General features: G+C 53.8%; 1 protein-coding gene across 2 annotated transcripts in view; it reads right to left on the reverse strand.

The window, feature by feature from the left end:
* Positions 1-1,469: 1,469 nt before the first annotated feature.
* LOC129514538 (teashirt homolog 1) overlaps positions 1,470-12,601 on the reverse strand; it is a 76,482-nt gene continuing 65,350 nt past the window's right edge. For both annotated transcript variants that reach the window (XM_055333191.1, XM_055333190.1), the window contains exon 2: positions 1,470-6,023. In XM_055333191.1, the coding sequence (XP_055189166.1) occupies positions 2,839-6,023 (3,185 nt within the window). In that variant the 3' untranslated portion in view covers positions 1,470-2,838. The remainder of the gene's footprint in view (positions 6,024-12,601) is intronic.

The following is a 12,601-nucleotide window of genomic DNA, read 5'->3' on the forward strand; positions in this document are numbered from 1 at the left end:
GGGCCCTCTGAATACAGGTGTGAGGCCTGAATGTGGTAACGTGTGTGAAGCACTGAGAAAGGTCCCAGGCACCAGGAAGCGCCCCCTCCATGGAACTAGCGTAGTACTAACAGGAGAACTTAGCCCTCCATCCACTGGTCCATGACAACGAGGGTGGACGACAATATAGCAGTGTGATGATGAATTAGAAAAATTAAAAATTAAGGAAGGAAAACCCAAATTCTGGGTCCAAGCCCCAGTGGTCAGCAGATTCCAGATGCCTCCTTAGCCGCTGCCCGCTGGGACTGAACCCAGTGGACCCTGCCCGAGACTCTGACCTCCCTTCACACCACCGCACCTGCTCTTTCAACTCCAGGGTGCAAATCACAGAACCACTCACACGTGGGCCTGTGGTAAAACAGGCAGGACTTCATAGGGTCATCGTGCAAAGACCTCACACTCCTGCCACAGGCCTCGTTGTTATTCTCTGTCACCCCCCTGAGCCCAAAGTACATAATCACCCAGTAATTGGACCGAAATGTCGAAATGGCTGGATCTCCTAAAGGACAGAGCTACCTCCCCATGGAGAAAGTGGGGGGACATGTAGCCAGCCTCCCTGGCACTCTGGGCATCAGCACGAAGACCATGAAAACACGGTGCCCCGGCCTGCCCTCCTCAGTCCTTACCCAGCACAGAGCCATCCCTGCCAGCGCCCAGCTGCTTCTGAACATGGCACTGTGCCTCCTAACCTTTCTTGGGATAGAATTTTCTGAAAACTGAAGCAAAAGGTAGAAAAAGACATTTTCCCGCTCGTGCTTGTAAGTGCTTGTGGAGAGGGGAGAGGCTGGGGCCCCCCCTCAATGCAGCCTGATGTAGAAAGCCCTAGAGCTGAGGGCTGGGGAGGCCCACAAGCCAGGAGTCCTGGCAGCCTGCTCGGCAGCGCCCCTCGGTGCTCCAGAGGAACCTCCAGGAGGAATGCTGGTCCCAAACACAAGTAAGAAGCAGCTCAGCTTTTCAAAACTGTGCCATTTTAGACGTGCAGAAATCAGGCTTTCCTCTTTGGAGTAACACAAAACTGCTTCCAAGTTCCCCAGGGTCCTCACTGCTAGAGCCAGACCCACCCTTCCACCCCCCCCCACTCCCACTGAGTCCCTGGATTCACACGAAGGATCATTGCCAACACTTTCAAATGGTCCACGAGGATCCTCCAAAAGGAAGCAGCCGGTCCACGCACATATAGTAGAGCCATCACTCGGTGGCCAAACTCAGTAATCCGTGGCACCCAGTGGAGTTAAACATTTTAATTATCATCTTTAAAAAATGCAATACTGGAAAAAAGCAATACTTATCATTTGAACGGAGCATGTCAGCACACAAATCATGAAACGGTGATTCTAAATAGAATTCTTGTCGGTCGATCGCATAAGCAATACCTCTTGCCGCTGAAATAACTTCTCAAAGGCAATAGAATGACGACATGACAATCTATGTAAATCAAGAACTGCATGTGGGTTTATTTTACATTTGAGAAAACAGTGGATTTAATTGTGTGAACCAAAATGTACTGTACAATATTAATGATAGAACATCAAAATGTATAATTAATAGTGCATTGCTTGCTTTGTTTTCATTTATTTATTTTTGTCTGATATACATGCATCTGGAAAGATGCAGGTGCCAGTAAAATTTCTCTATTTAAATCAAGCTGCAGGAACTAAATTTTATTCAAAAATTGTGGTTTTACATTATATACACAGAAATTTAATATAAAATGACAATATAAAAAGTTAAAAGAGAAAGCATACAGCCAGAAGGTACAAAGAAAGTTGAATAGATTAAAATGGTACGATATGTAACATATAGGGGTTTTTAAGCTGATGCTGGCAATTTACAAGGAAAGGACTCCAACATTTGCCCCATGTTTTTTCATTTACCAATGCAGCACGCTATAGAAAGGTCAGCTTATACCAAAGCTTACATTTGTAAATAACTATAAACCGCAGTATTTTACAGGAAAAAAAGAAATAGCATTTTTACACATTTTTAAATAATAGCTTGCATACTTTTTTTGCCAAAAGTGGCATTTTTTTTTTCAGCATCCAGAGGGTTTGGGCATAGTGGCAACTGGGGTGTTTGGTGGTGGTGGTGGTGGTGGTGGTGGTGGTGGTGGTGGTGGTAGTGGTGGTGGTGGGTTTTTTTGTTTTGTTTTTTTTGTTTTCAATGTGTAAAGCTGTGGCTTCCTAACCCCACGAGTCCTAGACAACCTTCTATCTTCCAACAGCTGCATGCATGTTTCCTTCACAAACCAGTTCTGCATATAAAAGCTCATTTTTTAATTATTAAATAAGTTTTGTGTCTGACACAGCTTTTGATCTGAATGAAATGCCTTTAAGCCTTTTTTTCCTTTTTTTTTTTTCTTTTTTGAGTGAAAGGCACAGAAATGCAATTGCAGTCCTCAAAGGGTTAAATTTGACACTACTAGGTTCTATGACCTTTATTGTCATGGCAACTTTGTAATTTTAGGATGTCTTTTTATCATTGTTATTTGTGTCTTTCTTCTCTGCTAAATAAATGTCTCTGAGTAGTGTGCCCCACTATTTCCTACAAAAGATAGCTTAACATCAAGAACAGATGTTGAAAATAAAGGTCAGACTTTGACTCACGGAAAAAGAAAAATAACATGCACAATCGGACAAAGAGCATATAAATATAACTACAAAATATGTGTAAGAAAAACCAAGGTCCAGACAGCCAGCTCGGCAACAAAGGGAAGGCTGATTTCGGAGGCTCAGCCAGGCCTAGTGCAGTACAAGGAGGACGTGTAGTGCAATGTGCCGCGGTCCCTTGCATACCTGGACGCTATTGTTTTTCCAACTCTGTCACATAGATCAGGTGGTCCTCGGGGGACTTGCCGTGGGTCTTGCTGAGGTGCAGTTTGACTGCGTGCTTGCTCGCAAAGGTCCGGTTGCAAAGCTTGCATTGGAATGTGGAGCCCAACTCGTCCTCGGCAGCCCCGACTGGGCCCAGAGCTTTGCTGGCCAGGACTTTCGAAACATTCTGCTGTTCTTGAATCTGATTTAGCGGCAGCTTAGAGAGATCCTTCAAGCTGAAGCCTAAGTGTGTCTCTAGGTGATTTATGTACGTGGAAGCAGTTCTGAACTGAGAGGCACAATCGTTGCAAAAGAACACAGGGTGCCCTGTGTCCAGGTTCTTCAGGAACTTTGTTCCCCCTGTCCTCCTCAGCTGATACTTCACGTTGGCCAGCCAGTGGCTGATGGTGGTCATGGACAGCCCGGTGAACTTGGAGATGTGCACCCGCTCCTGGGGACCCAGGTCCGACATGATGTACTTCCCCTCTGGCGTCTCCCGCAGGCTCGAGGCGAACTGGGCCTGCAGGATGAGCAGGTGCTGGGGGTTCCAGTTGGACTGCCGCCCCTTCCTCTTGTGCACGGGCGACAGCTCGTCCAGCGCTTCCTCAAAGCTGCTGCCGTCTGCATCAGACTTCTCGGACACGGTGGACGGCGTGGAGGACTTGGGGGTGAGGCGGCCCGTGAGGTTCTTCACCATGTCGGAGATGTCCATGAGCGCACTCTCCCGGAGAGGCGACGCCACGGAGTCGGCCGCGCCGGAGACCAGGGGCTTGCTTTTGGACTTGGTCAGGTCAATGGGCTGGTCGCTGTTCTCATAGTAGTAGCGGTCGATGGCGTCGGCCTGCTTGATGGGGGTGGCAGGGTAGACCGGCTTGTCCAGCATGCTGTTGCTGATTTTGTACAGCATGGCCAGCGGGTCCAGGGAGGGGCTCACGGGCTTGGACACCTTGCCCAGGTGGGTGTTCATGATGGACTGCAGCGCACTCAGCGGGTTGATGAAGGAGGGCTCGGGCGAGTGGTCGGTGATGATCCCCAGGTTGTTACAGCCGTTGGTGACTTTGGCCTTCAGGGGCTCGGTGCCGTTGGGCGTGTGCGCGTCAGGCACACCCTCCTTCTTGGCCTTCGCCACCTCGGCGTCGGGGACCTTCTTCTGCTGCACTTTGCCACTGCCCTCCTCGGCCCGGGGGAAGTCCTTGTTCTCTTTGGCCACGGGGGATACGGCCTTGGCCGGAGAGCCCTTTTCCCTCTCGGCAGGCCGCTCCTCCTTCTTCACGCTGACCTTGCCGGTCACCTTCTCCACCAGCTCCTCCATGGCCGACACGTTGCTCTTGTGCGGTGGCGGCGTGAGGCTCCCAGGTGAGTGCAGCAGCGCGCTGTGCTCCGACGACAGCGGCTTCACGCCGCCCGCGTAGGATGGCTGCATCTGCACGCTCTGCACGGCCGGCAGCGGCTTCACGGCACCGGGCAGCTGGTAGGCCGCGTGGATGCTGGGGTAGCCGCCCCACGACGGCGCGCCATTCTGGGCCTTGCTGATGGCCGTGGACACCGTGTTCTCCAGGGACTTCAGTATGTCCACCCCACCCTTGGGGCTGTCGTCCAGGTCCTCCTCGCGGAGGTACTGATACAGGGTGGTGGGCTCAAACTTCTCTGGGGTGTCCTCGCTCTCCTCCTTGACCTTATTCTCCGCCTCGCCGGCCGCCGGTGGCACCTTGTCCTTCTCGGGCTCCTTCTTGTCCTCAGCGGGCACAGACCCCGCAGGAGAGTCGGGCTGCTTCTTGATGTGGGAGGCAGGCAGCCGGGTGTGTGTGGTGGGGGGCAGTGGGATCGACTGGATCTTCTCTTCCACCACGGGGTCCAGCACCAGCTGCTTCCCTTTCTTGGAGGCCGAGCTGGTGACCTTGAGGAAGTGGCCGGTGACCATCATGTGGGCAGTGAGCTGCTGCAGGGTGTCGTGGGAACTGCCGCACTCCATACACTTGAGGATCTGCGCCTTGCGGGCCTCGAACTGCCAGGTGTAGCTGGCGCCGTTCTGGTAGCCGTAGCGGTTGTTGGGCGTCACGTAGGGGTTGGCGGTCTTCTGGTCCTTGGCTGCCTCGCTGGGCGCAGCGTCCGTGGCCAGCCCAGCCGGCTCGGGGGAACATGGTGACGCCAGGTCCTGCAGGGCACGCTTCTTGGTGGAAGGGACCAGTTTGGTGATGGCCGGTACTGGCTCCTTCAGAGGCACTTTCTGGTAATGCTTTGTCTTGATCATGTGGACGCTCAGGTCTTGCAGGGACTCGAAGGAGTGGCCGCAGTACATGCACTTGAGCACCTTCTGGGCGTCCTCCTTGCCTTCCATCTCCATCAGTGAGCGCTTCCGGGGCTTGGACCACCGCTTGGTCTTCTCAGAGTCCTTGTCCCTGTTGTCGTCGCGGTAGTGCCCGGTCTCATTCATGTGCACTGTCAGCTCCACTAGCGTGTCATAGGCGGCACTGCAGTCCTTGCAGCGGAACTTGCTGGCACCTGTGAACACAGAGCCATAGAGTTTGTTGTTCTGCCTGTAGAGCTGCACGGTGCTGAAGAGGCTGGGCTCAGGGAGCAGCCCGTACGACGATGTCTGCTGCAGCGTCTTGGCCAGGGCGGCCTGATGCCAGTCGTACCCTGAGCCGCCGCCCCCGCCGCCCCCAGAGCCCGAGCCCGAGCCGGAGCTGGGGGTGCTTGCCGTGGTGCCTGAGGTGCCCGCCGTACTGGTGGGGGGTGTGGGCGCGGGCGTGGTGCTCTCCTTCGGGCCCACATCGTTGGTGCTGGTGGCTGAACCCGACTTCTTCAAATCCAAAGCTAAGCTGGACCAGCAGGACTCAGAGAACAAGTTGGCATACACGGCCTTGATCTGCGCCAGGCTGTCCTGGGGGTAGGAGACGCTGTCTGCAGCCTGCGGCTCCTCCTTCTCTTCTCTGGAGGACGAGCTTTTGAAGTGGACAAGCTGATCGCTGTTCTCGCTGAAGGGCGACCCGTAGCCCGCGTCCTGATTCGTCGCAGTGCTGACGGGCGAGTTCTGGTAGCTCTGGGCTTCCTTGATCTCCGCGTCCTCATTGCACACGTAGTCGCCTTCCTGGATGTCCAGAGACAGCCCATCCTCCTCCACGTTCTCTTCATCTATTTCTGCTGCCTTCAGTTCTTCCTCGGGAACATAAGCTGGGAGAGAAAAATGAAACACAGTGAGGAGAAATCAATCATCTTCAAGGACACGGCCTCCCCAGCAGTTAGATGATCTTTAAAAAGATGTTTCTCAGCCAAGCTCCCAGGCTACGAGGCTACCCCCCGCTTTCTGGGACAACCCGCGCTATGGCTGCAACGGAAATTAGGTTTCGACCAGGACGACATCCACGTCCTCCCGGGCGAGTACGCTGGCAGCAAGGGAGCCTCACCCAGAGGACCAGGACCTGCCCCCTCCGTAAAAACATCAGGGTGGCCGCTGTGGTGGGGTGGAAGGGGAGCCCTGCCACCTCCACCCCGGTGCTGTTCCTTTCCTCATTGATGTGTGGGTCCCTCATGCCTCCCCAGCAGGTGGCACCTGTCAACTTTCAGGGCAAGACATTCCACAGACAGTATCATAGGCTTTCCAAAAATAAACAGCCTCCTCGACGGCAAGCCATAAAAATACTCTGGTCTTCACTTAAAAAGGACAAGGGATGCCTGGGTGCCTCAGCGGTTAAGCGTCTGCCTTTGGCTTGGGTCACGATCCTGGGACTCCAGGATCAAGTCCTGCATCGGGCTCCCTGCGAGGAGCCTGCTTCTCCCTCTGCCTGTGTCTCTGCCTCTCTCAGTGTCTATCATGAATAAATAAATGACATCTTTAAAAAAAAAAAGAAAAGAAAAGAAAAAAAGTAGCACCAGCAGCCCCCCAGTGCAGACAAAGCAGATATCACCTGCGCAGAGATGACGGACGGGTGACACGGGGCCACAGCTGGACAAAGCAGCTTTATTCACAAGAGCCAGAAGGTGGAAACAACCCAAACGCCTGTTGATAAATGAATGGATGAACAAAACTATGTGTATACACTCAACGGAACAGCGTGGAGCCTTGGAGAGCAGGGAGACAGGCACCTGCTACAACGTGCATGAACCACAGGGACACTGCACTGAGTGGAAGGAGCCAGGCAGGAAAGGGTGATACTCGGGACCCACACTGGAGGGACCCACACTGGAGGAAGGCAACGTGAGGCAGCATTTCATGGGGACAGAGTATCAGCCCCAGGGAGATTAAACGTTCTGGAGACACATGGTGGGGATGGCTGCACGACAGTGTGGGTGTCCTTAAAGCCGCTGAACTGTCCACCTGAAGATGCTTAAAAGGTTCACTCCCACATTATGAAGATTTTACCACAATAAAAACACCCTTTTTAAAATTTTAACAGAGCCTGGAGTATACACAACGACAGCCTCCCTCCAGCCACAAGTGCACAGCAGAGTGATCCCTGGGGTTGAAGGCATCACCTCCCGGAGGGAACTACAGGACACTGACAGGTGTCACACGAACGAGGGCTTTGTAGGGCACATGAATCATTGGATGAAACCTGATTTTTTTTTTTTTTTTACTACAGGACATTTGAAATCCTTTAGTATGTGACAGATCTTGTTCATTCCCAAGGGTAGCTAACTGCAGGCACCAGCTCTTAACTTATTTGACCAATATAATTTTATGTATTTTGAATTTTTTTGGACAAAGTAATTAGTTGAACTAGTGTTCTATGCGTTCTTTGGGAAATTTGGGGTTAAGACATTTTCCAGGAAGCCCCTTGTAAAATGCACTGAGATGATGCAAGAGGGGTGTCTCATTAAATATGATCACTCATTATCACGTTATCAGAGCCTGATCCTAAGGGAACAAGGCAAAGAGCACACACGTCTTCAGGAATGGTTGATAGGAGAGACGGAACATCGCGGCCACCCAGGGGCGGACGCCGGGGGCAGGAGGACGTGATGAGGGAGTACTGGCACCTACACATGGAGGGCTTCAGGCTGGGGTGGTGGCGAGCACCCCTGGGCACGCCCGGGGAGCACCATGGACTCGGACATCGGGGCAGTCCCTCTGGGCTGGAGCCTTCGGCATCCCTGCCCATGCCTCCCCACACCTGCGTGCTGGCATCGAGCCATCTGAGCATGAGCGTTCACGTGTTTCACAGCTGAATTCCACACAGAAGGGCAGTCCACTAACAAACCTGGGCATTGCAGTTAGTGCCTCGTGCTGCCAGCGTGACAACCCACAGTGCAGGAGGTGTCGCTACAGGCACCGGCACCTGGGTGATACTCCGGACAATCCAAGCCCCCCCACCCCACTGTGAAATGTAAAGCTTATAAAGTAAAAAAAAAGATTGCCAAGTTGAATGTCATCTTCATCTTGTCTTTAATTACTAAGGGCTCAGGATAGTCCTGGGTCCTGGCGGTTTGAAGCTCAGGTCCTCAGCCCGGGCCCCACTCCAGGAGCCCTGGGCAGCCTCCCACCTGTTAGCAAGCCAGGCCAGGGCCCCGAGGTCCATCTCTGTGGGTTCCAAAGGGGACACATGAGGCTAGGAAGCCGTCTGGGCAGATGAAGTCCATCTGAAGACGCAGGGCCAGGTCCCTGTGTGCTGGCCTGTGCCTGAGCCGCCCTCCAACCCTCCCCCAAACGATGATCCACTGGGATCACCCTCAGAGACCTGGTCTACCGGCTTCTATGAAAGCCCGACTCATGCCCTGGCAATTAATCAAAACTAATTTCAAGGAAAGGCTTTACCCAAACCAGAATGGCTCAGCCTGGGAGGCCCATTGCTGCAGGTCTGTGTCCTCACTGGATGGAGGCAAGGCTGCCCACCGTCCACACCCGGCGGCCACCCATCAGTGTGTGCAGAACACATAAGGCACTCCTGTCTCAGCTCCGGAAACCCAGAAATGGGAAATCCCCATCACGCTCCCAGGGTTTGTTGGGCGCCCCCAGCCCCAGCCTAGAGGCGGCATCTCCAGCTCTGCAAAGGCACAGACGAGACTACGTTGGCATCAGCCTAACCCCTTGGGCGCTCCCTCCCCCAGGCCCAGCAGGATGCATGTCATCAGACCCCACTCAGTCCCACGCTGTCTGTCTTCTTCCTGAGGTGGCGCCGGGCACACCCAGAAGCTCCTGGGTGCAGCTGAGGGGTGTCACTGATGAGTCCATGGCCCCAAAGCAACAATCACTACTGTGTTGGGTGGAACTGCACACAGCAATCCACAGCCTCATCCACGACGAAGCCCTCCTAAGAGGTATGGGTGGTGAGTGAGCCTTTCTGTCACCTGGATACCTGTGGCCACGGTTTTCTAGGAGGTGGGGTGTGGGACGGAGGGGTCCCTGACATCCCTGCCCTCTGGACCTCCCAGAAAGGGACCCCAGCAGGCACGGGGGAGAAGCCCCTCTGCTTCCCCGACCTGGGCTCCGCACGCCCACCTTCACGCCCCTAGGGGAGGCCACTTCAAGGTCCCTCCCACCCCAACCGCGTGGGCTCCCAGGATGGCACGAGCTGACCCTCTGGGCCCCCCTTCTGTTGCTCTTGCCTGTGGCGCTGCCATCTCATTCTGGTTGACATTCGCCCGTTCTCCAAGTCCACCGGTGCAAGCCCAACACCACCCAATCCACGTCCCCCAACAGGCCTGCCGGTCATAGGCCCTCCCAGGGGACGGCACCTGACAGGGGCTCTGTGACATTCCCTGTGTGTTCTTGGAGCCAGGCCTGCGTCTGGCACAGAAGGAGCTCCCACGGGTAGGACACGCATTTGTCATGATGTGAGTGTTCCAGACACTCCCAAGTCCATTATGTGCCAACAAAATGTTCCTCCTGCCCCCTCCCCAAATCACAGCACCAAATCACAGCACGCTTTCTCCTGAAATAGGAATCCCCGAACTCGGCTGTTACTAAACCGGCCCAAACAAGAACAACGGGGGTGTCCTCGTTCTCAGCATCCAGACTGCACCCAGAGCTCAATACCGCAGGCCGCCTGCCGCCCACCACCTGCCGCAGCAGCAGCCTTCTTCCTCCGGGCCCCCCGGGCCCCCGCTCTCGCAATCCCAGAGGTAAAACTCCATTAAAGTCATGCCCTGGGAAGGGGGTGCACATCCCCACAAGGGGCCCTCCCCCGGCCACACGTCCAGCCTTGGGTACAACCCAGCCCCACGCAGGACCCCACCCCACCTTGTGAACAACAGTCATCCTCGAGGGGAGGCTCAGGTGTCACCTCCATCATGATGCCTCCCTTAATCCCTGCCAGGATCCACCGTCCCCCGAAGACTTAGGAGATGTTTACTTCCCTGTCCCCTGTCAAGCTGGGGGCTTTCAGTGTGCTGACACTGCTGAGGGCCACCCCGCCTGCCACCCCAATGGCCGAGGTCGTTTTATCACCGCATTTTACCCCACAGGCCTCCAAGGCAGCATCACTGAAATGCCTGTTTTGCAGATGAGGAAGCCACGTCCCGGGGAAGCCAACCAGCTTCCCTGAGGTCACACAGGGAAGAGGCACCATCTGCGTCACCTGAGCCCCGGGGCAGGTCCTTCTACCCCGCCACCTTGCGATGCACCTGCTGCCCTTTGTCAGCTTCCCAACACCAGCAAACATGTCCTGGAGGTGCTCTGAGCACCAGTGACCCACAGAAATTCCGTGGGGAGTACATGGACACCTCTCAACACCAGTCATGGGGTACAACCGAGGAGGTCTCAGCAGAAGTAAGAGGAGAGATTTTTAAATGCTGTCACTCCTGGGCTCGATAATTTTACTTCTGGACATATAGCCAGGAACGTAATATGAAATATTAAAAAACTTTGTGCACCAAGATGTCCTTTCTAATATTATTCCATGCAAAATTTGCCATGCTCTAAGTCTTCCACAATACAATATAATTAAGTGACTTTGTAGGTTATTCCGATGGTGGACTATTATTCAAACATGAAAAAGTATCTTTAGTGGCATGGGGACATTCTTTAAGTGAGGAAAGAAAAGATGAAACTGTATACATGGTACACGGGGAAAATTCTGTTAAAAAAATAGTGGTTTTTTTTTCCTAGATAATAAGTATCTATGGGTTACATTGAGCGATGTGGCCCTTGATCAATATCTCTATCTTCAAAATCTTCTCCAGGGTCTTCAGCTCAACAAACAAGGATGAGCTACCTCATACCACTCGGCAAACCTGCAGTGAGCACCTAGCAGTGAGGGGGACCTGGGAGTAGGGGGCCTGGGAAGGGCAGGGCTCAGCCCGGGGCAGAAACATGCAGAGGGCTTTGTTAATCATTATTTCTCAAAAAATGTTGAAGAAAGAAGAAAGAAGAAAGAAGAAAGAAGAAGAAGAAGAAGAAGAAGAAGAAGAAGAAGAAGAAGAATAGGGGATGCCTGGGAGGCTCAGCAGTTGAGCATCTGCCTTTGGCCCAGGTCAGGACCCCAGGGTCCTGGGATCAAGTCCCGTATCGGAGTCCTCACAGGGAGCCTGCTTCTCCCTCTGCCTGTGTCTCTGCTTCTCTCTCTCTCTCTGTGTGTGTGTCTCTCATGAATAAATAAATACAATCTTTAAAAATAAAAAAAATAAAAAATAAAGGGTGGCTAGAACAATGAGGAGTGCCGCTATATGTGGGTTCTGGTAAGAGGGTCCCCCAGTGGGTCCCCCATCCACCCTACCAGGACGAGTGCAGGTGACAGGGCCTCTCCAGTGGCCCTCAGCCCACCAGCTCAACCATCATCATGCTGCACCTCTTCAGCCTTCTAGAACGTTCCTGTCCTAGAACCTTGGGTTTACACTTTCACTACCGACTTCCGGTCTGTCGGCCCTGGCAAGTTGGTCTCCCCCTTGCTATCTTGCTATCTCCCACGCTGTTTCAGCCCACTGACCTACCTGTGACTGAGTTCACATTTCAATGCTCACATGCAAGGGGCCGGAGGAAGCCTGGACCCAGAGAGGCAGCAGGGGGCCGCCTGTCCTGCGCCCGCACCGCGATACCCTTCTGCTCCCTCCTAGGACGAGATGGGCAGGTAAAACTAGCTTCTGAAGACAGCATGTCCATGCAAGCAAGTGATCTGCATCCCAGTGGCCCATTCCACCGGCCCACCAGCCGCAGTGCAGTTGGGGTGTTCACGGTCACACGAGGACAGGAGATGGGATGGCCACAGCCAGTAACAGGTGCAAGCGATTCAACTTCCACACAGACAAAGGTGTGGGGGAGCTCAAAGAATGTCCAGGTTGATACTGTAAGCGAACAAGCCAGCCTCCCTGACCCCTGTGACCTCTATCCCGAGACCCTTCAAGGACTGACTTGGCTCCAAGGCCCCAGCACTAATGACGACAATGAACATAATAAAACTCCTGGAACAGCACCTCCTGTATGCCCACCAACAGCGAGCACCCACCCAGCACTTGCCCCCTAATCTGCCCTCTTCTTCACCTAACTACTGGGCAGCTGATGGATGGACCTTCCGGAGCTCCCTCCCCAGGGTCAGGGCTGGGCTCTGACCCTCTCTGCCTCGCTTACAGATCTGGCCCTTTCAAAACAATGCTTGAACTCCTTGCAGGCCTCCCCCAGTGGCTCCTGCCTTCCAAATCTGGGCTCAGACCAAGGACACTCACATCCCAGGTTCAGAGCCCTCAGAAGGCTCTAGAACCTACTGAGTTTCAATGTAAGAGTTTGGGCCTGGGGAGGATGAAGAGACTGGATCCTGTAGGACAGGGCAGTGCTAAAGATGGAAATGCTTACACCATCCCCACCCTGTGGCACCTGAAAG

The sequence above is a fragment of the Nyctereutes procyonoides genome, unplaced genomic scaffold (genome assembly GCF_905146905.1).
Source record: "Nyctereutes procyonoides isolate TBG_1078 unplaced genomic scaffold, NYPRO_anot_genome, whole genome shotgun sequence".
Lineage (NCBI taxonomy): Eukaryota > Metazoa > Chordata > Mammalia > Carnivora > Canidae > Nyctereutes > Nyctereutes procyonoides.